The sequence below is a fragment of the Jaculus jaculus genome, chromosome 5 (genome assembly GCF_020740685.1).
Source record: "Jaculus jaculus isolate mJacJac1 chromosome 5, mJacJac1.mat.Y.cur, whole genome shotgun sequence".
Classification (NCBI taxonomy): Eukaryota; Metazoa; Chordata; class Mammalia; order Rodentia; family Dipodidae; genus Jaculus; species Jaculus jaculus.
Window position 1 is genome coordinate 173,509,557 of NC_059106.1, and position 24,364 is coordinate 173,533,920.

The 24,364-nt window shown below is 48.5% G+C and overlaps 1 protein-coding gene across 1 annotated transcript in view; it reads right to left on the reverse strand.

The window, feature by feature from the left end:
- Nucleotides 1-23,164: 23,164 nt before the first annotated feature.
- Nucleotides 23,165-24,364, reverse strand: part of Plb1 (phospholipase B1) — a 99,060-nt gene continuing 97,860 nt past the window's right edge. The window contains exon 54 of the mRNA XM_045149225.1: nt 23,165-24,143. Coding sequence (XP_045005160.1) covers nt 23,946-24,143 — 198 coding nt within the window. The 3' untranslated portion in view covers nt 23,165-23,945. The remainder of the gene's footprint in view (nt 24,144-24,364) is intronic.

Sequence of the window (24,364 nt, forward strand, 5' to 3'; positions counted from 1 at the left end):
CTGGATGTGTGCCTTTGAATGTTATCCCTGGTCCCCAGTCCCTTCCTTGGTCCTTGGGTCTTTTCTACCCTGAGGCGAACAGCCTACTCGTTCATTTGCCCCTGCCACCATGACATCCTGAGCCACATGGGCCCAAAATCCACAGGGCTACGACGGAAACCTCTGAGAGCTGAGCTTAAGTCAGTCTCTTCTCCCTTGTTTCTATCAGGTGTTTGGTCAGAACAACCAAAGGTTTGATTAATTCACATTCAAAGCATGGACTATTTTCCCCACATACAGATACTCTCATGTTCTACCAGTAATCTGGGTTGGATTCTCCTAATATGATTACACATCATTTCAGCTCTTAATGTTTAAAAGAAGCCTTTTGTTTCTCACAGTCTCGAGGGTTAGCAAGGTAGAGGATTCCACTCATTGCCAATGGGCACATAGTGAATGGCCAAGTTCACATGCCTGCAGGATCAGGCTGGTCATTTTTTTTTAAATGTGTGTGTGTGTTCTGACATGCCCATGCTATGGTCTGGAGGCCAGAGGACAACCTTGCCTTCTAGTTTGTGGAAGAGTCTCTTTGTTGCTTGCTGCTACACACGCCAGCCTAGCTGACCCAATGTTGAGTGGGGTCTTCTGTCTTCACCTCTCCTCTCACAATATGAGTGCTGGGACCACAGTGCTCTGCTACATGGGTTCTGGGGGTCCAAGCTTGGGAATTCACGCTTACACCGCAAGTGCTCCTAACCACTGGGCCATCTCCCCTGCCCCCGTTTTATCTTCATTTCAACAGGTTTTCGGCTTGATCAGGCTGCCTCGTCCCCAGAGGGTTGAGGAAACAGAAGTAACTGCCTACGGGAAATATGCTGTGGCTTCCTCCACAGACACGAAGTTCCAGGAGAGTCAGATTCCATGGAAACAGAAAAGAGAGGGCGTGTGCGCAGCAACCCTTCTAGGCCCACTCTCGTTCTCCTTATAGGGTGGTGAACCACCGCATGTTTTCATGGTCGCTTAGTTAAACTTAATCCATGTTCTCTTCAAAACAGACCAGAATCATTAAATCACAGGGTATCAGGAAAGAGACCCCTGTTGGCCATTGTTCTCAGGGTACAGATAAAGTAGTGTGAGCCTACAGTAGGGACAGGTTACATAACTGGCTCAAGGTTCCCCGTGGCGTCATGAGAAGAAGAAATGCTCCAGTCTCATGTTCAGCTTGCCAGCGTGGTGTCCATGTGCACATCACAGCTGGGAGTGGGGTCCTGAGTGAGGAGAAGGTCTGGGGTCATTTCAGTCCTTTGCTCCTCTCTCACAGAGGGTTAAGAAGGACAGCATCTTGTCAGCTGCTCTTCGCTGGACATCTGGGCTGCTGTGGCTCTCTCAGATGCCCTGTAACCTGCATGAAAGGAGATCCATTTCTTTATTTTATTTTTATTTATTTATTTATTTGACAGAGAAAGGAGAGAGAGAGAGAGAGAGAGAGAGGGAGGGGGGGAGATATTGGGCTTGCCAGGGTCTCCAGCCACTGCAAACGAACTCTAGATGTGTGCGCCCCTTTGTGCATCTGGCTAATGTGGGTCCTGGGGACTTGAACCTGGGTCCTTTGGTTTTGCAGGCAAATGCCTTAACCACTAAGCCATCTCTCCAGCCCCAGAGCTCCACTTCTTCGTTGATCTTGATCTAGATTTGTGCCCTGTCCTCTGCAGAGTCCTTTTTCTTTTCTTTGGTCACTTTGCTCCCTCAACACACATGTAACTGAGCATCTATTACTCACCAGGACTGTGTTAGGCTAAGGGATACCCAATGAGCAATGACTTAATTCCAGCAGAAGCAGAAAGTTTGCTTATGATGATGAATCCTGAAATTAATTCATTCTATGGAAATCTCAAAGAATGGTCTAGAATCAGCATTTCTAATGTGTTATTCAATGTCCCCATTCACTTGTTCTGGACCCTGTGCCCTGTGTCTGAAAGCCATTCCTTGCTGTGGCCCACTTTGCACTGCAGATCTGCATGGACTGCAAGACCCCCGTGTTCTGAATGATGTGAACACCTGGTGTGGCCATTTTGCCAAGTGTTGAGGACAGGCTATGAACAAGCCAGCATCACCTTGCGTAGCCTGGGCTGGGTATCTGGTTCCTGTTTGCTTGGAACTACTGAGAATCAGCCTTGGTCTCAGATTCTCAGTCACCTGTTGCTGTGTATTTGAGATGAGGTCTTGCGTAGCGCAGGCTATCCTAGAACTCACTGTGTAGCTGAGGCTGTCTTTAGCCCCCGACCCCCCCTGGCCTTCACCACTGCCTGCTGGGATTGGCCTTGGCTACCGCAGCCATCTTGCTTCTCAGTCTCAGGCATAGTTTTGCTCTTCCATTAGACTCTGTCCTCAGTTTGACATTTGCAGTCATGTTCCCAATCTCCTGACCAGATGAAATGACCCCCACTGCAGTCTGCGGCCAACATAACTTCCTTCCCTAGTGCCCACCAACTTGGCCTGCCTTCTCCATCTGCCTTTTCCTGGCCCACTTCATCTGTGGCAACCGTGGCCTGGAGCTGACCCGTCATTTTAACAGGCCTTTGATAAATATTTATGAAGTTGAAGTAAGCCACAGGTGCTTCAGAAATTCCGGGCGCTCGTGACAAAGCTCAGAGTCTCTGCTGCAGTCCAGTGGCCGGTTCCCCACTGGAAATTGACTTTTGCTCGTCTCTGCTCCCGAAGCTCGGAAGAATGCGGGTATGTCACACAGGTGGGTCAGGGTGAGCCTGGGACAACCCTGCACATAGGACTTGGGCACCTATAGGAACAGTGGGCAGCATCAAGGCCAGCCCTTTTGTTCAGAGCTGCAGAACCAGGTATCTGGGATCTGGAAACAGGTTCTTCCTGTCTCTGGCTGATCTGAGGAGCATCTGCACCTCCCACCTCTGCAGGAGGGCGGAGGGCCGGAGCTGCTGGCCTGTGGGGCGCCTTTGCCTTCAGAGCCTGTCTCCACTGAACGCAGGCTGTGCGTTCTGGGTTGGAAACCCTGCGTTGACATCTGTGAACTCTCTTCACAGATGGAAGGCAGGTTCAGAAAACTCGCTTGGGGCACCTCGGCTAGAGCATTATGAAACAGGGAAATAGCTCACCCCTACCCCACCCAGGGGCAGCCAGCACTGGAGCATTGCTGATTCTTTTTTGTTTTATTTTGTTTGTTTTTCGAGGTAGGGCTCACTGTAACCCTGGCTGACTTGGAACTGACTATATAGTCTCAGGGTGACCTCAAACTCACAGCCACGCTCCTACCTCAGCTTCCTGAGTGCCGGGACTAAAGACGTGGCTTCCAGCTTATTTTGTTTGTGCACGTGTGTGTATGTGTGTTTGCAGGTGCGTGCAGGTACGTATGGAGGACAGAGGTTGATGTCAGTGTCTGCCTCAGTTTCTCTTCGTCTTATGTATTGAGACAAAGGCTCTCCCTTGAACCTGGAGCTCGTCTATTTGCTAGTCAGCCCGCATTGGCACTGCTCTGTCTTTGCCCACCTCCCCCAGCACTGGCGTTAAGGGTGGGCTGCCATGCCTACCTGAGTGGTGCTGAGGATCCAAACTCAGGGCCTCATGCTCTGTGGCAAGTGCTCTACCCACTGAGCAATCTCCCAGTCTCACTTTAAAAAAAAGTTTTAAAATTGCTTTATTTGAGATAGAAAGAGGGAGAGAGAGAGAGAGTCATGAGGGCCTCCAACCACTGCCTATAAGGGTCTTATTAGCTCAGGCTGACCTGGAATTCACTATGTAGTCTCAGAGTGGCCTCAAACTCATGGTGATCCTCCTACTTCTGCCTCCAGATTGCTGGGATTAAAGGCATGCACCACCATGCCTGGCTGATTTCAATTTTTTTTTAAATTTTTTTTGTCCATTTTTATTTATCTATTTGAGAGTGACAGAGAAAGAGAAAGAGGCAGATATATAGAGAGAATGGGCACGCCAGGGCTTCCAGTCACTGCAAACGAACTCCAGACACATGTGCCCCCTTGTGCATCTGGCTAACCTGGGTCCTGTGAAGTCAAGTCTTGAACCAGGGTCCTTAGGCTTCACAGGCAAGCACTTAACCACTAAGCCACCTCTCCAGCCCCTGATTTCAAATTTATAACATCAAATCTCTTCTCTCTCTCTATCCCTCTTTCTACGCCTCCAACTCCTGTTGACTTCTTTTTTGTTTTCTTTCTCTTTAAGCATGAATGCATTTCGTATGAAAGCATGTGAGTCACCTGTAATGGTCAGTCTTCTTTGTCCATTCGACTGGATTTGGAATCACCCAGGAGACTTGTCTCCTGGTATGCCAGTCAGAGAGTTTCTAGACCGGGTTGACTAAAGAGGGAAGGCTCGTCCCAATGTGGGCAGCACCGTCTCATGGGCTGGGCTTCTGGGCTGAATAAACAGGGCAAAAGGAGAAAGTGAGCTGAGCAGCAGCACTTCCCTTCTCTGTCCAGACGTGAGCAAGCCTCCACCTCCACGTCTGCGAGCTGCCCTGCTGCCCTGCGCTCCCCCCACGATGGACCAACTGTGCTCACAAGCCATGAGCGGAAATCAAATAATCCTACCTCCTTCAAGTTGCTTCTTGTTGGATATTTGGTTACATCAACAAGAAAAATAACTAACACATCATCCCTTAGAGTTCCTCATTCCTATCAGCAGAAATACACTCCTAAAGCCTCTTTAAATCTCGGTCTGTTTCTGTCTCCTCTGCTTTCCCTGTACACTCTCTACAGTGCTTATAACCTGTCTACAGCTTCTTATTACCCACATCATAAGCTCAAAGTCCTCAGGGCACTTACAATCTGCCCTTGAATTCACTGGGACCAGGCCCAGTATATGTGTCAGTGAACATAACATAATGGACTTGAGTTAGAGGCCAGCCTGGGCCTGCAGAGTAGGTTCCACATCAGCCTGGGATAGCATGAGGCCCCGCCTTGTAAAAACCAAAAAGGAAATGCTATATAGGTTTATTTCCTCTTGTGTTAATAAATTCTGGAGGTAGCCCAGGACTGTCGCAGAATCTCTACAAAGATTTAATTGATCGAGGCCTCTCTGAATTCACTGACTTATCATCTCAAGAACATTACCATCTTCACGGTTTAACAAATAGCTGGCACTGTAGCTATCACATCTTAATTCCAGGCTGTAGGAAGCGGGCAGGGGTAAGAAAGGGCTTAGACCAGTTGCCATTTAAGACGGTTTCTTAGAAGTTGTCCTGTCCCGGTCCCCTTATGCCCGCTGGCCAGAACTTAGCCACATCCAGCTGTTAGGGGAATAGGAAAGTTGGGTGTTCTGTTACTTGGGAAGAAGGAAGATAGGAAGATAGGAAGCAGCTTTCTCTGCCACGGGCCTCTCTGGTCCCGTGTGTCCCTGGTTCACCCGCCTATGGACACCTTCACTGGGAGAGATTTTCTTTCACTTGCTGTCACTCAACTAGGTGGCCTGCCCTCGAGGGCTGAGGATCTTTTCTGGGCCTGTGGCATTTGGTGCAGCGCCTGGCACGAGAAAGTGTTCAATCAGGATTCAATAAACAGACAGATGCCTTCGGGAAAAACTGTGAGAAGAATGAGGGGACTGGGGAAAGCGTCCAGAACAGCCTCATCACACTCACTAGTTGTGTTGAGATGACGTTACAGATGCAACAGGGCAGAGGTTTATTTTTATTTTTATTTATTTATTTATTTTTGTTTTTTTGAGGTAGGGTCTGTCTCTGGTCCAGGCTGACCTGGAATTAACTATGTATTCTCAGGGGGCCTCGAACTCATAGAGATCCTCCTACCTCTGTCTCTTGAGTGCTGGGATTAAAGGCCTGTGTCACCACGCCCGGCAATATTTTATTTATTTTCAAGGACAGAGAGAGGGAGAGAGAGAAGACAGAACGGGCACGCCAGGACCCCTAACTTCTGCAAGCGAACTCCAGATGTATGCTCCACTTTGTGCCTCTGGATTTATGTGGGTACTGGGGAATCAGCCTCAGGTCCTTAGGTTTTGTAGGCAAGGGCCTTAACTGCTGAACCATCTCTCCAGTCCTTTGACCAAGGAAGCAACAGGCTAGAAGCTATGTGCCTTTTCAGCTCGGCCTCCGTGGCCCAGCGCGCCTTTGCTTTCTGCTCTGCAAAGACGCTGCAGGGCAGTGTTCAGAGGAAACAATAACTGGTTGGGGGGGTGGGCGCCAGGAAGGAGCAGTGGCCCAGCCTTCCCCAGGTGGGGCAGCTGTATCGGGTTCCGTCAGTCATCTTGTCATACCCAGTTGGCCGAAGACTGGACTGGACTGCTGCCCAGGGGTTCAGTAAGGGCTTGTCTGGGAGCTCATGCCATGCGATGTGTTATTAAAGCATCATAAAGGCCTCATTCAAGTGCTGACGGCCTCAGAACAGGAACTCAGAGCACAATGACAGCCAGTCTTTGCTCAGTCTTTGCTCACTGGGTCTCTTGCTGGGTGGAGAGTAGGCCTTTTTTTTTTTTTTTTTTAATATACAAGACCAACAGACTAGCTTCTTCTTTTTTTTTTTTTTATGTGAGAGAGAATTGGTGTGCAAGGGCCTCCAGCCACTGGGATTGAATTCTAGATGCGTGCGCCACCTTGTGCATCTGGCTTCCATGGGATCTGAAGAGTTGAACCTGGGTCCTTAGGCTTCACAGGCAAGTGCTTTGACCACCAACCATCTCTCCAGCCCGGAAGTCTAGTTTTCTAGGGTGATGACGCAATGGCAGGAGCCAGCCCCGCTCTGGCCTTGCTCACTCTTCTCCTCAGGTGGATCAGATCCACCCGCATCACTTGGAACTTTCCAGAACTGCGTCTGGAAGGAGAAGCCCTGGATAGCACTGGGCGGGCTCCGGGGAGGAGGGGGAGGCCATGAAGCCAGCAACTGTGATGGGCAGGCCTGGTACACGCGAGCGAGGCCTGGGCAGAGGGGCCCAAGCTGGCCTCCTGGCTAGCTTTCTCTGCAGCCCTGGGTTCGGGCCAGATGTCCAGGCAGCCCTCCTGACAAGGAGCGGTTGGTTCCTGAGGTGGTACTTGAAGCCCTGCATGGCTGTTTGGCATGAGCAGGCAAGACACAGGCAATTCACTTTGGCTTTTCTGTAACGAACAGTCATCCGAGACCCTCTTGTATTTCTGACCCGTCTCCCACTGGTGGCTTGTCGTGGCCGTGTGCAGAAGCACATCCTCTGAGGGGTGTGAGGGAGTGTGACACCCCGGGCACTGTCCACGCAGGGGGGCTCCCAGGCTTTGTTTCACAGCTCTTCCTTCCAGTGCGTGGCCCTCCGGTGAGTGGAAAAGCATGAGTCCAAACGACGTGTGGTCAGGGCACGCCTGAGAAAGGTGTGCCTCCGGAAAGGCAGTAAGTTATTTAATAAAGGCATCGGTGGGAAGACATGAGTCACCCCACCTTGCACGGGGCCTGCACTGTCAGGTAATCCCCACGTCTGATTTTGCACGTGCGCGCCAGATAAGACGTGCTTGTGCGGGCCTCTCGGTCACCTGGCCCCGACTGAGCTGGAAGGCATCGTGGTGGCAGAAGTGGGATTGACAGGAAAGGAGTCGTCAAAAGGCAGGCAGTGGGGTGAGGAGGGTGACTTATTCGTGCACTTGAACTCTTGGGGGTGGCCAGATAATTGCTGTGTCCAAAGCAGTTTGACAAATGTGAATTTTGGGGACTCAGCGTGGGACGCAGAAGGGGACAGCTCTTGGCCCTGGTGAGAAGCGATTGATGAGCACGTGGGCAGCCACCAAAGCCTGCCCTAGCTGGCATCAAGTGGGGCGAGGCAAGGCACGGCTTTGTGTGAAGGGCCGGGCAGGCGGGCAGCGGCTCTGGGCCTGGAGAAAAGACGCTCCCGGGGTGAGGTGGAAACATGGGTGGGTGTCGGGTGCGATGGACATGTGGCTGGAAGAGCAGTTCCAGCAAACACACCTGGCTGCACACCTGTCTGGATCAGCTTGGGATGACGAAGCGTCCGGGCCCGCAGGAGGCAGGCCCCATGTGTCTGCGCCCCAGCAAATACATGTGAGTCTCGGTCCCTGAGTTTCCAGAGGCGTCATGGATTTTCCAAGCTTTAATTGCAAGCCTGCCTAAGGCCTTGCCCTCCTTGCTGTGCCAGGAAGGCTTCTGGAGCTGCTGGTCTCCCGGTGTGGCGGGCTGCAGGAGGAAAGCTTGGAGCCAGGCCTCCCGCGTGTGGGTCCTAGCGGAGCCTGGGCCTGGGAGTCGCTACCAGTCCTTTCCATTCTTTCTTTTATTTTTTTGGTTTTTCAAGGTAGTGTCTCACTCTAGCCCAGGCTGACCTGGAATTCACTCTGTAGTCTCAGGTGGCCTCGAACTCATGGAGATTCTCCTGCCTCCCGGGTGCTGGGATTAAAGGCGTGCGCCACTGCGTCCGGCTAACCACCAGTCTTCTTGTTTCTCTTCCTCTCCTCCCAGCCACACACATTGCCCCATTGCCCAGGCTGGAATTCTTTCTCTCTTAATTTGAAAACCCAGCTGCCTTGGAGTGAGCACACCTTCCTCGGCCCGTGTGTGTCAGCGTGGCTGGTCGGGAGGGCGCTCGGCTGTGCTTCTTTTACTTGAAAAGCCAGAGGCAATTCTGCTCCTTTCCTGTCAGTGAGAAAGAATCTATGTCAGATATTCTATCCTACAGATCAAGTTCAGACCTCTGGCCACAGAGCCCGGCTCTCTGATATCCATCACAGTTACAGGAAAGGCTGGATCTGGCCTCATCTTCGCTTGGGACACAGGGTCCGGTTTCACCTTAGGGGACCAACGTGGGCTTTGAACGTTGGGCCCTTGGACAGGGCATCCAGTCTGTGCCACCAGGGTCTTCCCTTCTCTAGGAACACTTCTCAAATATTCCTGCCTCAGCAAAGACAGGAACTTTAAACAACCGGCTTTACTCTCTGCTCCCGTCTGTCCTTGCTGTGGTTTGAGCCAGGCTCGCTGCTCCAGGCAGAATGTGCCAGAGGAAGGAGAAGCCCCCTGACCTTCAAAATGAAATCCAGCTGCGGGGCCACCACGGAACCTGGCATGGCAGCTGCATTTAATCTCCCAGAGCAGAGCAGCCAGGGGCCTCCCGGCGGGCTGGCGCCTGTGGGAGGGCGCTTGACTTGCCCTGGCTGTGCATCTGAGCTGACAGGACCTGGGGACCGTCACACTCACAAAGCTATGTGGACGCTGGCTGTGTGGGCGGGGGGGGGGGGGGAGGCACATGCCTGTCATCTGGGCTGAAACAGAAACTCTGAAGTGTTGGGTTCTCGGTACTTTCTGCTACACAGACAGATGGGCCTCCCTTGAGATAGGCTATTGAGAAGGTGGAAGTGGGATGAGGCCATTACGGTTCCTACCTTGTATGCATTTGCTGAGCTTACAACCCCAGCAACAGCGATCACCACCTAAATGAAACATAAGGGCCCGAGAAACTAAGTCCTGTGTCCCTGAGGTCTTACAGCCAGTGACAGGGCTGACACTCAAATCCACACCCTCTGACTTCAGAGCAGAGTATGTCACCGTCGCTTGGATGCTTCCTCCAAGGGGCCCTGCATCCCTCCCACACCTTCTCCCTGTGCTTGCGGCCTGTATCCTGGACGGAGGGCCCGCTCTGTGCAGGGGGGCAGACCCCTCCCACAGGGGGTACTGAGCTCGGGCACCCAGGGCCCAGCCCTACCTGGACTGTGGCCAGGCCTGGGTGCCGAAGCAGCAGGCTGAATGGGCCACTTCATTCAAACAAGCTCTTAATTCACCAGGATGGATGGAGCTGGGGATGGGGATGTCACTGCCGCTTTATAACTAGAGCTTGTAGAGTCAGCACTTGAAAGACATTTATTTGTATCTGAATAAAGATGGCAGCCCCTTGCCACACCCCCCATCCTGAGCCTGTGATGTGGCAGAAAGATGCTAAGTCATAAAATGATAATGATGCCTTACACTGTTAGAGCCATGCAGACTTTCAGAGAGCTGGTGATGCTTTATTTCAGTCTCATCCCCTGGAACCTCCTCCTAAAGCAGTCCAGAGGTTGATCTCTCTTTACAGATGGGAAACCGGAGCTCTCAGGGTTTGGGGTTGGCTGGCCATGGTCTGCCATTCTTCAGACTGCATTGGCCACACGGTGCTGGTCTCCCGCCTTGCGTGCATGGTTACTGTCCAGCAGCCACGGCTCAGCTCTGTTAGAATTATGACCAGAAACTTGTCGTTCTCACTACAATAAAAGGGCAAGCCTTTAGAAAAAAAAAAAACAACCAACACTTAAGAATTACCCAACAAAGTGCTGAGAGAGCTGAGCTGGCATTGGAGTGAGGTCAGTGCACCGAGGGGAGGATTCTTCTCCACAGGAAGGCACAGGAGCTGGAGCCTGGCACATCAGAGGTCACACCCAGAGATAGCTGACACAGGGGGTGGTCAGCAGGGGTGTGCCAGCTGGCAGGCCAGGGTCAAGTGTAGAGGGGACAGGGAGGAGGTACCCAAAAATCTGGGCTTTAAGAATTCAGGTCCACAATTCTGAAGGGAAAATTATCAGGGACTCACATCTGGTAACAAAATTGGTGCCCCCCCCCCCAAAAGGCAAGGGATACTAGGCATGGTGGCACACGCCTTTAATCCTAGCACACAGGAGGCACAGGTGGGAAGATCAATATGAGTTCGAGGTCAGCCTGGAGCTACCGAGTGAGTTCAGGTTAGCCTGGGGTAGAGTGAGACCCTATCTTGAAGTAAAAAAAAAAAAAAAAAAAAAAAAAGGCAGGGGAAGGAGGGTCCTGAGCAAGAAAGAGACCAAGAATATAGCCTGATATGAAGAGCCGCACGGAGCAGAGAATGTCCAAGACAGGAAGGTCTGTGGGTGTTGCGGTCAGGTTCGCATTGCTGGTAGAATTCACCCAACCCAGAGCAGCTTGTGGGAAAAAGAGGTTTATTTTGGCTTACAGGTTTGAGGGGTAGGCTCCATGATGGCAGGGAAAACAATGGCATGAGCAGAGAGTGGATATCACCCCCTGGCCAGCATCAGGTGAACAATAGCAACAGGAAAGTATACCAAACACTAGCAAGGGGGAGCTGGCTATACCACCTGTAAACCTGCCCTCAATAATACACTGCCTCCAGGAGGCGTTAATCCCCAAATCTCCATCAGCTGGGAACCTAGCATTCAGAACACCTGAATCAAACCACCACAGTGGGGTCAGGGAAGCAGGTCAGTGCACCATAGTGTGAGGCCGAGGGTGCTCCCACTATGATTCCGTTCTTTCTCTTTCTTTTTTCCTCCCTCCCTCCCTCCCTCCCTTCCTTCCTTCCTTTCTCTCTCTCTCTCCTTCCTTTTGTTCTTTCTCCCTTCCTTTCTTTTATTTTTTTGACAGTGTCTCATGTATCCCAGGTTGGCCTTGAACTTATCACATAGCTGAGGATGACCTTGAACTTCCTAGTATCCCACCTCCACTTCCTGAGTGTTAGAGTCACAGGCATGCGCCACCATACCTGGAACTGGGGACAGAACCCAGGGCTTCGTGCACGCTAGGCAAGCACTCTGGCAATGGAGTCTCAGCCCCAGACCCTGGCATGTGGTGAGGAGCTGCTCCTTGAGCTGACCTTGTGCAGAGTACTGCTATGCAGGATGCTTCTGGGTGTTTCCGGAAGAGTCTGTGCTCAGCAAGGATGGCAAATAAAACTCAACAGGTGCTTTTGATCTGAGATTTAACAGTGCCTTAAGTAAGCACATCTATGATGTACATTTCCAGATAAAAGTGACAGTTTTCCAAACCTTCTTGATCTTAGTTGGATCCAGGTTGACATCTCCTGGAACACAGTCTAACTCTGGGCCAATCAGTTGCCCACCCATGACACTTCCTGTCTCCCACACCCGGCCCCTGACCGTCCCCTCGTTGGGAGTAGGTTGGAAGAAGGCTCAGATGCCTGGAGGAGACGAGACAGTGGACTTTAAGACCCCACCCCACCCCTTTCACCTCTGCTCTGGTGTTTCCTTCCAGGTTTTTCCTATGCCTTATTAAAAATTGGCTGTCACCAAAGACTAATATGCTTTCACCAGTATTTGACATTTTGCCTATTGGGGTTGGCTGTTCCCACCAATGTGACAGTTTGTTGACATGCAGAATAAAAGGTTGGCGACTGTGGAGATCCCACCTTTCCTCTGAGCAGCAGCCACACTCTGCCCATCTTGTTGCCCAAGTGGGCAGGAAACAGGGACAGACTGAGGTAGGCAGACTCCGTGGTCCCTCTGGGTCTGTCATTGTCTTACGTGTGTCCTCACCCTAAGCTGGGCTCTTCTCCCCTCCTCTGCTTGTGGCCCCTGTGTTGTGGAAAGATCTTTGATGGCCAGAGATCCACTATGGCCTCCTGTGGGCTCCTGTACTTGGGCATCTATCAGAATTACCTAGAGAGTTGGTTTTTTTTTTTTTAAAAAAATATTTATTTAGGGCTGGAGAGATGGCTTAGCAGTTAAGCGCTTGCCTGTGAAGCCTGAGGACTCCGGTTCAAGGCTCGATTCCCCAGGACCCATGTTAGCCAGATGCACAAGGGGGCGCACGCATCTGGAGTTCGTTTGCAGTGGCTGGAGGCCCTGGCACGCCCATTCTCTCTCTCTCTCTATTTGCCTCTCTCTCTCTCTCTCTCTCTCTGTCGCTCTCAAATAAATAAATAAAAATGAACAAAAAAAATTAAAAAAAATATTTATTTATTAGCCGGGCGTGGTGGCGCACGCCTTTAATCCCAGCACTCGGGAGGCAGAGGTAGGAGGATCACCATGAGTTCGAGGCCACCCTGAGACTCCATAGTGAATTCCAGGCCAGCCTGGGCTAGAGTGAGACCCTACCTCCAAAAAAAAAATTGTGTCTATCTGAGGACATAAATTCAAACAATCACAGTCATCCTCAGTTTTGATTAGAAGTTTTTGCATAAAATTTAATAATGAAATAATCTGAGCCTAGAATTGTTTCATGTAAGTGCTTATGATAATGAAATCATTTTAAAGACAGACGCAGGGTTATATATGTTTAGTATGTATGAATTATTTTTAATTCACTTATGTTTTAATAATTTATAGTTTTTAACTGTTCAAATTTGTTACCAGAAAGGATATTGTAGCTACCTTTTTATTATTCCTTTAGTAGGTAATTTAATCAATTCTGTTACTGTCTCAAAATATTTTAGGGAAGGGGAGAGAGAGAGAGAGAGAGAGAGAGGGAGAGAGAGAGAGAGAGGGAGAGAGCATGAGCGAGCACATCAGGGCCTCAGCCACTGCACTCAAACTCCAGATGCTTGTGCCATCTAGTGGGCATGTGCAATCTTGCACGTGCCTCACCTTGGTGCTTCTGGCTTATGTGGGATCTGGAGAGTCAAACATGGGTCCTTAGGCTTCACAGGTAAGCACCTTAACCACTAAATAACATCTCTAGCCCTCTAAATATTTTTACTTATTTGCAAGACAGAGAGAGGGAGGGAGAGCAAGAAAGAGATAGCGTAGAGCATTGATGTACCAGGGCCTCTTGCCACTGCAAACAGACTCCAGTTACATGTGCCACTGTATGCATCTGTGTGGGTACTGGGGAATTTAACCTGGGCCTTCAGGTTTTGCAAGCAAGTGCCTTTAACTGCTGAGCCATCTCCCCTACCCTAGGTTCCATTTTTTTAAATATTCATTTACTTCTACTTTTTGCATGTGTATATGTATGTGTATTCATGGTTGTATGTGTCTGTGTATGGAGGCCAGACGTTGACACTTGACCCCAGGCCTCTCCAGTTTGGTGAGTCTAGCTAGCCAGCTGGTTCTAGGGTCCCTTGTCTCTGCCTCCCAAGTGCTGGGCTGCCAGCTTCATCTGGTGTGTACATGGGTTTTGACAGGTCCAAACTCTGCTCCTCATGCTTTCATAACAAGTGCTTTATCCGCTGAGCCATCTCCCCAGCCTCTCAGTTTCTCTGTAGCAGTGGTAAGGGATCACATACACTCATGACTAAATAAAATAAGGAAAATCACATAATGGTACACACTGTTGGAAGGTGCATGAATAATGAGGCCAAAAGGTAGAACAGGGCTGGAGAGATGGCTTAGTGGTTAAGGCGCTTGCCTGTGAAGCCTAAGAACTTAGGTTCAAATCTCCAGGTCCCATGTAGCCAGATGCACAGTGATGCAAGCATGCAATGTCACACAGGTGCCACAAGGGGGTGCATGTGTCTGGAGTTGGTTTGCAGAGACTGAAGACTTTGGTGCTCCCATTCTCTCTCTCTCTCTCTGTGCCTCTTTTTCTCTCTCAAAAATAAAAAAGGCAGAACAAATTATAAAGCATGATACAGCTGACTCAAATAAAGGTCTCAAAAACCCATGTCTCAGCCTGGAGTATGTACTGGATTGTTTCAGCTATGAAATAGTCATAGAATTGCTCTCTGAGCATGTGTTCCATTAAGGAAAAAAAATGTGCCAGTGAATTTTCTCTCAGTAGAAAATTTTTAAATTAAACTTTGTAAGTGGTGTGTTACTCTGTGGTAGAGCATTTGTTTGTCATGTGGGAGATCCTGAGGTCACTTTCCAGCACCAAACCAAAACCAAAATAATGCTTTGGAGAAATTATAGACGTATTCTGCTGTTGAACGTTCCTGCTTTAAGTAGGGTGAGAAGACCTCTGGGTAACGTTTCTCTGACTGCCTTTTAGATATCCTCTAAGAAGCTACTTGCTTCATCCTGCAGGTAGGTGTGAGCTCAGCCCTAGAGGAACGTTGGTGAGTGTGTGTGTGTGTGTGTGTGTGTGTGTGTGTGTACACGCATGCGCATGTTGTGAAGGAAGATTCCTGGGTAAGAAAACAAGTAACATAAATGAGATTATTTTGCTGTATCATTTACTGTCACACTACTGCAAATGCCTGATGGATGATGGGTTGTCGTCACCCACGTGGTGACGCACAAGACTTTTGACTATAATCATGAGAATTCTTAGGCCACTTTGTAATGAGATGAGGAGTCACCCTGAGGGGTTCTGGCCAGGTTCTTGCATGAGCTTTCTAGCTTAAAGATGAATCTGCATTCAAGTCAGTGGCTGGCTTGCTCCACAGTGCTTCACTCTGCTCTGAGCACAGCTGGTGTTCAGTGATATACAACAAGCCCCCCCATCCCCTCAGTGACCACCCTCCTCAGGAAAGGAGAGGAAACCCTGCTTTATACAAGTTGCAGTCTAGGGCTGGAGAGATGGCTTAGTGGGTGTTGTAGTCAGGTTCGCATTGCTGGTAGAAATCACCCAACCAAGAGCAGGTTGTGGGTAAAAGAGGTTTATTTTGGTTTACAGGCTCGAGGGGAAGCTCTATGATGGCTGGGGAAAATGATGGCATGCGCAGAGGTTGGCCTCTGGGCCAACATCAGGTGGACAACAGGAACAGGAGAATGTGCCAAACACTGGCAAGGGGAAACTGGCTATAATACCCATAAGCCTGCCCCCAACAACACACTGCCTCCAAGAGGCATTAATTCCCAAATCTCCATCAGCTGGGAACCTAGCATTTAGAACACCTGCGTTTATGGGGGACACCTGAATCAAATGACCACAGCAGTTAAGGCACTTGCCTGCAAAGCTGAAAGACCAGGTTCCATTTTCCCAGGACCCAAGTAAGCCAGATGCACAAGGTGGCACACACATCTGGAGTTATTTGCAGAAGCTGGAGGCCCTGGTACACCCATCTTCTCTATCTAGCTCTTTCTTTCTTTCTTTCTCAAAAAACAAAACAAAACAACAACAAAAACCCTAAATAGTTGTAATTTGGCTGGCGTGGTGGCACACATCTTTAATTCTAGCACTAGGGAGACAGAAGTAGGAGGATTGCTGTGAGTTTGAGGGTTTGAGGCCACCCTGAGATGACATAGCAAATCCAGGTCAGCCTGGGCTACAGAGAGACCTTACCTCGGTAAAAAAAAGTTGCAGTATGAGGGTGTTTGTTTTTTAAATGTACTGTTTATTTACATATTTAATACCTTATTTTTGGTTTGAGATGGGTCTCATGTATCCCAGGCTGGTCTTAAACTCATTCTATAGCTAAAGATGACCTTGAATTTCTGATTCTTCTGTCTCCACCTCTCCAGTGCTGGGGTTACAGGCATGGAGCCTCACTTGGTTTGTACCATGCTGGGGATCAAATCCAGGCTTTGTGGGTACTAGTTAGCCCCGTACCAGTTAAGCTATATCTCCAGCCTCAAAGATGATTTCTGAGAACAAAAGTTGGAGTAGATGTTTAAAAATGTTGCTGCTCTGTGATTAAAACCTGTGAGTTCTGACTAAAAGCATGTAACTGTGTACATTGTAACCAAACTCAGAAGAAAATTTATAAAGCCTGTTTTAGAAATTTCCCAAATGATCAGATTTGGTTATGCAGGCCTATATTCCCAGCTGCTCAGGAGGCTGAGGCAGGAAGATTATAAATTCAAGATCTGCCTGGGCTACAGAGTGAGTTCAAGGCCAGCCTGGACAACTCATTGAAAGTCAAACAGATTATAAAATGTGGGGAAGGGGGATGGAGAGAGACTGCTTAGTAGATAAGGCACTTGCCTGTAAAGCCTAACGACTTGCGTTCAACACCTCAGTACCCATGAAAAGCCAGATGCACAAAGTGGCACATGCATCTGGAATTCTTTTGCAGCGGCTAGAAGCCCTGACACACCCATTCTGTCTGTCTCTCTTCTTTCTCTGCTTGCTAATAAATATTTTCTAAATATTTCAAAAATTTGTTTTGAGAGAGAGAGAGAGAGGGAAAGTGGCAGATAGAGAGAATGGGCATGCCAGGGTCTCTAGGTACTGAAGATGAACTCTAGACACATGTGCCACCTTGTGCATTTGGCTTACATGAGTACTGGGGAATCGAACTTGAATCCTTAGGCTTCGCAGGCAAGCACCTTAACTGCTAAGCCATCTCTCCAACCCCAATAAAATTTTCTTTTAAAAAGTGGGAGAGAATGGGACTTTATCTTGAAAAACAACCAACCAAAAAAAAAAAAAAAACCCTAAAAAATCAGAAAACCAAAAGTGGGGAGGAACGGTAAGGGTTGAAGATATAGCTTAGTGGTAGAGATCTTGCTTAGCAAGTATGGGGCCTCAGGTTTAATCACCAGCACAAAAATAAAATATATTCAAAATGAAGAATAACAGTGGAATTTGAATCTTTTACAATGAGACACCTTCCAATTAGCTTACCCCAACTCCTTCCTTTCAAAATGACTATTAAGAAAAAGACTAATTTATAGTGACATCTTAAATTTTTGTATAGTTGGATTGAGAATTGTACCAAGAGCCTCTTGCAATTGGTGGCATCCATCTTTGTAAAGAATCTTTTCAGCTATGACAATATTTGAAGTTAAGTTTAGAAAAGAAAGTAATGATGTTTAAAATTAAGATTGAAAAAAAATCATGAAACCTACTCTATCAAAATGCTCTCCCCACAAAGGATTATTTTAGCAAGTGCCAAATGCTTATTTCATATAACTTTAAACAATTCTATTTTTGTGACTTTTTGAGATCTATACAGTATGCATAGATATAAAAAATTATAAATAAATAAGCTGAGTGTGGTCGCTCACGCCTATAATCCCAGTACTTGGGAAGCTGAGGTAGGAGGATCACTGTGAGTTTCAGGTCAGCCTGAGCTAGAGTAAGACCCTACCTCACAAAACGAAACATTTGTAAATATCTCTACATTAGGGTGCATTTGTTAATCATACTTGCTGGGCAGGTACATAATGGAAAAGTGGGGATCCCTGAGGCAGGCAGATCCTAAGGTCCTCTTGGCGAGCCTGTGAGTAGGAATGGAACTCATACTGGGCCACGTGATGGGAGCAGGATCAATATGAAGTGAGGCAAAGGGCAATGGCACTGAATCAATACACGTTTGACAAAACAGTAGAAGCAATGACCACATGAAACTGATGCACTCCATATGAGGAGCACCAGCAGCCACTGCCCGAGAGCCGCCTCCGTGCCAGGCAGAGCTCGCAGCACCCCTCAGGACCTCCCCACTCTTCAAATGGCCACAGTGGGTCTGAGTTAGGAGAGACGCCCGTGGGGTTGGTTTCAGAGCGTCTATGATGTCCTCGGGAAGCAGAGCTACCCTGGGAACCACTCAGGAAACTGCTTTGATTTCCTTGTGTGTCTAGGGGACTTCAGATCCATGGAGAGCCTGGTCCTGTGTCCTGGTGTATAATAGGATTACCAAAATAGAACCGGAAAAGAAAGGTCAAAATTGAGTTTCCATATATAATGATGTTATTATTGATCCTTAGTGTCCCAGGAGATATGCTTGGAGCTGTTTTTCCCGGCAAGTGGAAAAAAACCAGCTACCCTGCAGTCCTGCCAAGCTGGGCACCTTCTTTTCTGGGTGGCCAGTACTTCTCAGGTGACCACACACAGGAGGCAAAGGTGCTCCAATGGCTCTAAATGGTCTAGTCAGGGTGTGTGGCCTGCAAGTCAGCTCAGAAGGGTCTCGGCTTGGGGTAACACTCTGCTGTTGCTGTTTTTAAATTTCTTCATCATTATTTACCAAGGCCCATTTGAATTTTGTACTGGGCCCTATTAATTATGTAGTCCACCTTAGGTCTAGGCCAGAATGGGATAGGCCCATTGAGGGCAGCTTGGAGGACTTGATCCAGCTGGCAGCCAACCTCCAGGCTCATTGCCACCTTGGAAATCAAATCTAGAAATAGTTACCCTCATAGCAGACTGAATGGTTGTATTACCAAGTCCCCTGGCAAGGTGGGCAGAGAGGGCTCCCTCGGGGGACTTGGGAGTGGGGGAGCCTGCCCTCACTTTGTTCCTGGACTCTGAGCTTCGCCACACAACATGTTAGCACATGGAGGCTGTACCACCCACCTCTTTCATTGGCCTTTTGGGACATCAAATGAGTCCAAATTGAATTTTAATAGCACTCACACAGGCTTGCTTTGTGACTGCCCTGCCCGCCCTCAGGGTGGAGCCCAGGGTCATTGCCCCAGCTGTTCACACAACAGAGGATCCTGCTGGAGGCACTGAACAAGAACAAGGCTGGGCTTTTGTTGGCAGCAGTCAGGGCCAGTTCTAAGCATAGGTTGCAAGTGTGTGGCGATTCGGGATGGGCAGCAGTGACGGTGGCTGCGGCGAGCTGGTGGCCGATGTGCTTTAACCAGCCCAGGCTTCTGCACCCAAGACAGAATAATAGTTACCAGGTCCATTTCACCCACAACTTCTCATTTAGCCCCTAAGTAGCCTTCTTCTCTGCAAGCATCTTCCCATTTTAATAGTTAGAGAAACAAGGTCATTGCTGATAACTCAGGATCCGCGTTCTTTGTCTCCTTGTTTCCTTAGCCACCGGGTCACCTATAGTCCAGATCTGAACTGAGCAGGACTAAAGCACCATTTGTGTGGGATATATTTAGGGGACGGCTCCATTTCCTCTCTTGTCTCTCACTTTCTTCACTGTGCCTTTGCCTGGCATTGTTTGAAACTGTTCTAACAGGAATGTCTCCCTTGCTGGCTGACTCAGGCCAAGTCCTATGGGGCGAACTCCTGGCATTCCCAGGAGGTGGGAGAGGCTCTGGGCAGGTTGGGAGCCAGTTGCTAGAGCGATGGAACAAGCTTCTAGTGCTGTTGTGCCGGGAGGTGGGATACACTTGAGTGGGTCCCTTGCTGAACCCTGACTACAATGATTTTGCTAATAAATACAAAATGTATCACGTGGGATAGTGAAACCCTCACATTTTAATAGTCAGAAATCTACAAGTTAATGAACCTCACATGATCAGACCCTAATCAAACAGTAAATAGTAAAATTGAACCCAGGCACATCCTAGACAATTAAATATTTCTTAGATGAGCATGGTAAACAGGACAGGACAGGTGGTCATTTCTTTCCAAGTCTGAGATAAATTTTATTAAATATTTGTGTGTGTGTGTGAGGGGGGGGAGGGGTGTGAGAGAGAGAGAAATAAGTTGGGCATGCTAGGGCCTCTTAATACTGTAGACAAACTCTAGACACATGTGCCATATTGTACATCTGGCTTTACATGGTTACTGGGGAATTGAACCCAGGCCAGTAGGCTTTGTAAGCAAGTACCTTTGACTGATAAGCCATCTCCCCAAATTCACATTTTCTTATTATACTGTACATCTTACAAGTTTGTGATATGGACTAAATGAGAACTTATTAAAGTGCTTTATAAACTACAGGTTGCCAAATATATTTTAGTAAACTGAATACTTGTTATCATTATTATAACTATGTATTTTAGATTTTATTTATGAGGTTAGGGTCTCGCTCTAGCCTAGGCTGGCTTTAAACTCACAGTGATCTTCCTACCTCAGCCTCCTGAGTGCTGGGATTAGAGGTGTGTGCCACCATGCCTACCTGTGTATTTTTAGTTTGATATTTTATAAAACCTTTGAATCATATTGAAATAATTGCTGATATGGGAAGGGGGACTGCTAATTGTTGAAAGTTAAATGCTTTAAATTTATTTGAGAGAGAGAGAAAGAGAGAGAAAGAGAGAGAGAGAGAGAGAGAGAGAGAGAGAGAGAGAATGGGCGCACCAGGGCCCTCTAGCTACCTCAAATGAACTCCAGATCCATGTGCCACTTTGTGCATCTGGGTTACGTGGGTCCTGGGGAATTGAACTGTGGTCCTTTGGCTTTGCAGGCAAATGCTTAACTACTAAGCCATCTCTCTAGCCCCATTTTTTTTTTTTTAATCTCATTGAATTCTTAGAATTAGATGGAATGGCCATAGAACCTCTCTCTGCAACAGCAGGATAATGCTAGCGTTGGCTTGATCGGGCTGTTGAAGAGAATTAATGAGTCATGCAGGCTGACTGCTGAGAGTGGTGCCTGGTATATGGGCTGCACGTACAAAATGCTGGTCACAGAGTACCAACTCTGCAGTTTGAACACAGCCATGGAAGTTTATTTTCTTTAATGACAATATATTTCACTTCTGGAAGTTTTGTGGTTCCCAGTTCTCATAAATCTGCTTTTATTTGTTTTCAGTGTCCTGTTCTTGTCTTATTTTAAATTCTTTCTATCTTTAATCTTTCTAAACATACTCATATATAGTCATGTGCTATTGCATAGTGACATTTTTGGCCACAATGGGTCACATATAGGATGGTGGCACCATCAAGTCATAAATTATTTTTTAATATTCTTTTGTGATTTGGCCCAATTTACTCCTGAACTTGGTTGTCTTTTTCCCGTTTTGGAATTCTTTCTGTACCCGGGATGAATCTTTCATTGTGTTATAAAGCTTAGGTCTTGGCCAGCTCCCTCTTTTGCGTCCGGTTTCTTCCTTTCTACGAAGAAGGTGACAGTGAGGACAGGCACTTTCATGATTAGGCGCGCGGCTGTTGCAGGCGCTCCAACACTTAGTCCCGAATGAGAGGTAGCCTGCTATCGCCACACCACAACCGCAAACCACTAACTCCTTGTCTTTTCCGTGATGTCCTCTGTCTGACGCACACTCATGGTGCTCATGGTCTCCACTGTCACCCCCAGGACACACCATGCTCATCCTTCTCCACCTGCATGGCACTTCCAGTCCCGCCGGCCCCGGCCTGCGCCTCTCAAGGTCATGTCTCCATCTTTCAGAGCTCAGTTAAAGTTCCAAAAGATTGCTGAAGGATTTCGACTCAAGCTAACCCACATTAATCTTTCTTCTTGCAGTTCTAAAGCCCCTGTATGGTGCACCTCAGAGCATAGCTTCCTGGGACTTAGCGGCTTTGTTCACGGCGCGCTTTGGGGTGTTGTCCTAACTAGACTGATGTTTTGTTTTGTTTTTTTTTTCTCAGAGGAAAGAACACGGTGCATACCAGAGCATATGTGGGTTCAGTGTCTCTTATGCAAAACATGTAGGAGCAAAGAGTTTTGCATTTTGGATCTTTGAATATCTGGACCTATGTATGGATCTGTGAGGCTGAGGGTGATTAGTTTTAAATTTTTTTGTGTTTATTTTTATTTATTTGAGAGCAATAGACAGAGAGAGAAAGAGGGAGAGAGAGAGTGAGAGAACGAGAGAGAGAGAGAGACAGAGAGAATGGGTGTGCCAGGGCCTCCAGCCACTGCAAATAAACTCCAGACACATGTGCCCCCTTGTGCATCTGGCTAATGTGGGATATGGGGAATCGAGCCTCGAACCGGGGTCCTTAGGCTTCACAGGCAAACTCTTAACCACTAAGCCATCTCTCCAGCCTGGGTGATTAATTTTATACAATACTTCAACACATCTGTATTTTCAATGTAACCCATCACATTTTAGAGAGAGATGGGGGGGAGAGAGAGAGAGAGAGAGAGAGTTAGTGCACCTGGGCCTCAGCCACTACCATCAAACTTCAGACGCTTGCGCCATCTAGTGGGCATGTGTGACCTTGCACTAGCCTCATCTTTGTGTGTCTGGCTAATGTGGGATCTGGAGAGTTGAACATGGGTCCTTAGGCTTTTCAGGCAAGTGTCTTAACTGCTAAGCCACCTCTCCAGCCCCATAAAGTTCTTTCTGTATTGAGTCCAGAAGAACACAAAACTCAATGTGGTACCTCTCTTCTGTCTTTCCAAAGTGGGAAAAAAAGATAAGATTATGAACCTTTATGAGAGGAAAGTAGCTGGTCTCCATCCATTGGGATTGCTGCCCAACTGCTGCCCCCGCCCCCGCCCCCCGTCCCTCAGCCTCTCCTGCCTGGAAGCCTGGGCCCTGCCCTGACCCTTCACAGGACACGTCGACTCTTCTCACTTGTGCCATGCTGTAGGGCAATAGAGAACTTTCATACCCAGCTTGAAACATGCTGTGAGACAAGCAAAATAGGTGGTTTTATTCCAGTTTTACAGGTGTGTCATCTGGGAAGTTGATTGGGTGGAGGGCTCGGTACATATGGGGTTCTAGCCCAGCTTGTCATTCCAGGTGTTTGCAATCACAGACACGGCTGTCCTGGATTCTCATTTGTTGTAATTGAGCTGAGATTCACATAGAATACTGATTTTACAGTCAACAATTCAGTAGCATTTGCTGTGTTGCCCCATCACCACCACTATTTTCAAAGTGTCCTCCCTGGGGCTTTGTGCAGAATAAAAGGGACAACATATATGGGGGCACCCAGCTCTGGCCATTCCCCTAGGCCAACTGAGCCTGTATTTTCAATCTGGATTTCTCATAGATACCTGTTAAAGCAGAGATAGACATTATTGCCTAAAATCAGCACCTTGGAAGTCAGGCTGAGGACATGATATATTCATTTTTCAATCATATGTTTTTCTTCCAAAATGTTTTATCAAAACGACACGCTCTCTTCCAGAGCAGCTTTTCCTGAGCTACCTCGCACAGTCTCTAAAGCAGCCGTACATCTCAGGCACACACCTACAGACGCCCCGGTGTTCAATTACACTTGGTCATGGAGCCTCTTGTCCTTTGAGAGAGTTTGTTTCTCAGCCAGCACAGCCTGAGAGGCGTCAAAGGCTCTCCATTGTCCTGCACACAAAGCGGAACAAGTGCCGAACACACACCTATGTGTTGGGTTGAGCAGTGGCCAGTCAGCTCCAGATTCCAGCCACCGCCGCTGGGTGACCAGGGACTTTTCCTCTTTTTTGAAAGCACAGCTTTGGTGAGTGAGGGTGTGCATGTCTTGGGGTGGAGGTGGAGCTGGACAGGAGCAGCCTGGATTCAGGCCCTTGGCCCTCGGGAAGCTCTGAGACAAGACGCGGGCAATGCGGGCAGCTCTGGCTCCCACACCTGTGCTCTCAGCAGGTGGAGGGCACGGGCTTGTGAGCAGGCTGAGTCGGGAACAGACCGGCTGTTCAGTGGAGGCCCCGGCCTTTATTGAAATCGGCCAGTTCCAGGAGAACAGACCTAGAAGAAGCTTGGGCCCTGAGCAAGCAGGCTTCTGATGGCCCCACGTATGGAAGTGCGGCTGGGTGTGGTGCCAGGGCTGTGGCAGTTGAGGGTTTTGTGAGGAGTGGCTGAGAGTTTGCATGGAGATCCATCCAGGGCTCCTAGAAGCTGGTAGTTTTCATGCTCACTGAAAGGTCATCCTTCTGGCGGTGTCTTATGGCTGTCCATACCATCATGGCGAGGACACCAACTACCAGGCCACCTACTGCTGTCACTGGCACTGCCCAGTAGAGAGCCTTGGATGATACTTCAGCCTGGCTTGGGAGACTATTCTGAAGAGTGTAGAGGAAAGGGCTCTCCTATGGAAGAGGCATGAAGGTCAGAGGTTAAGGGGCTCCGTCCACCCGTCCTCCTGCCCGAGTACCTGTCCCCGAGAGAGTGCAATGATGGGGTGCACCTCCCCAGTGCTTCCCTACTGTGGAGCTCTGTCACTCACACTGTACCCATAGCTTCTGTGTGAGGGTGGGGCTGTCAAATGGTCAACACCCAGCAATAACCTCCCTTTGATTTCTTACCATCA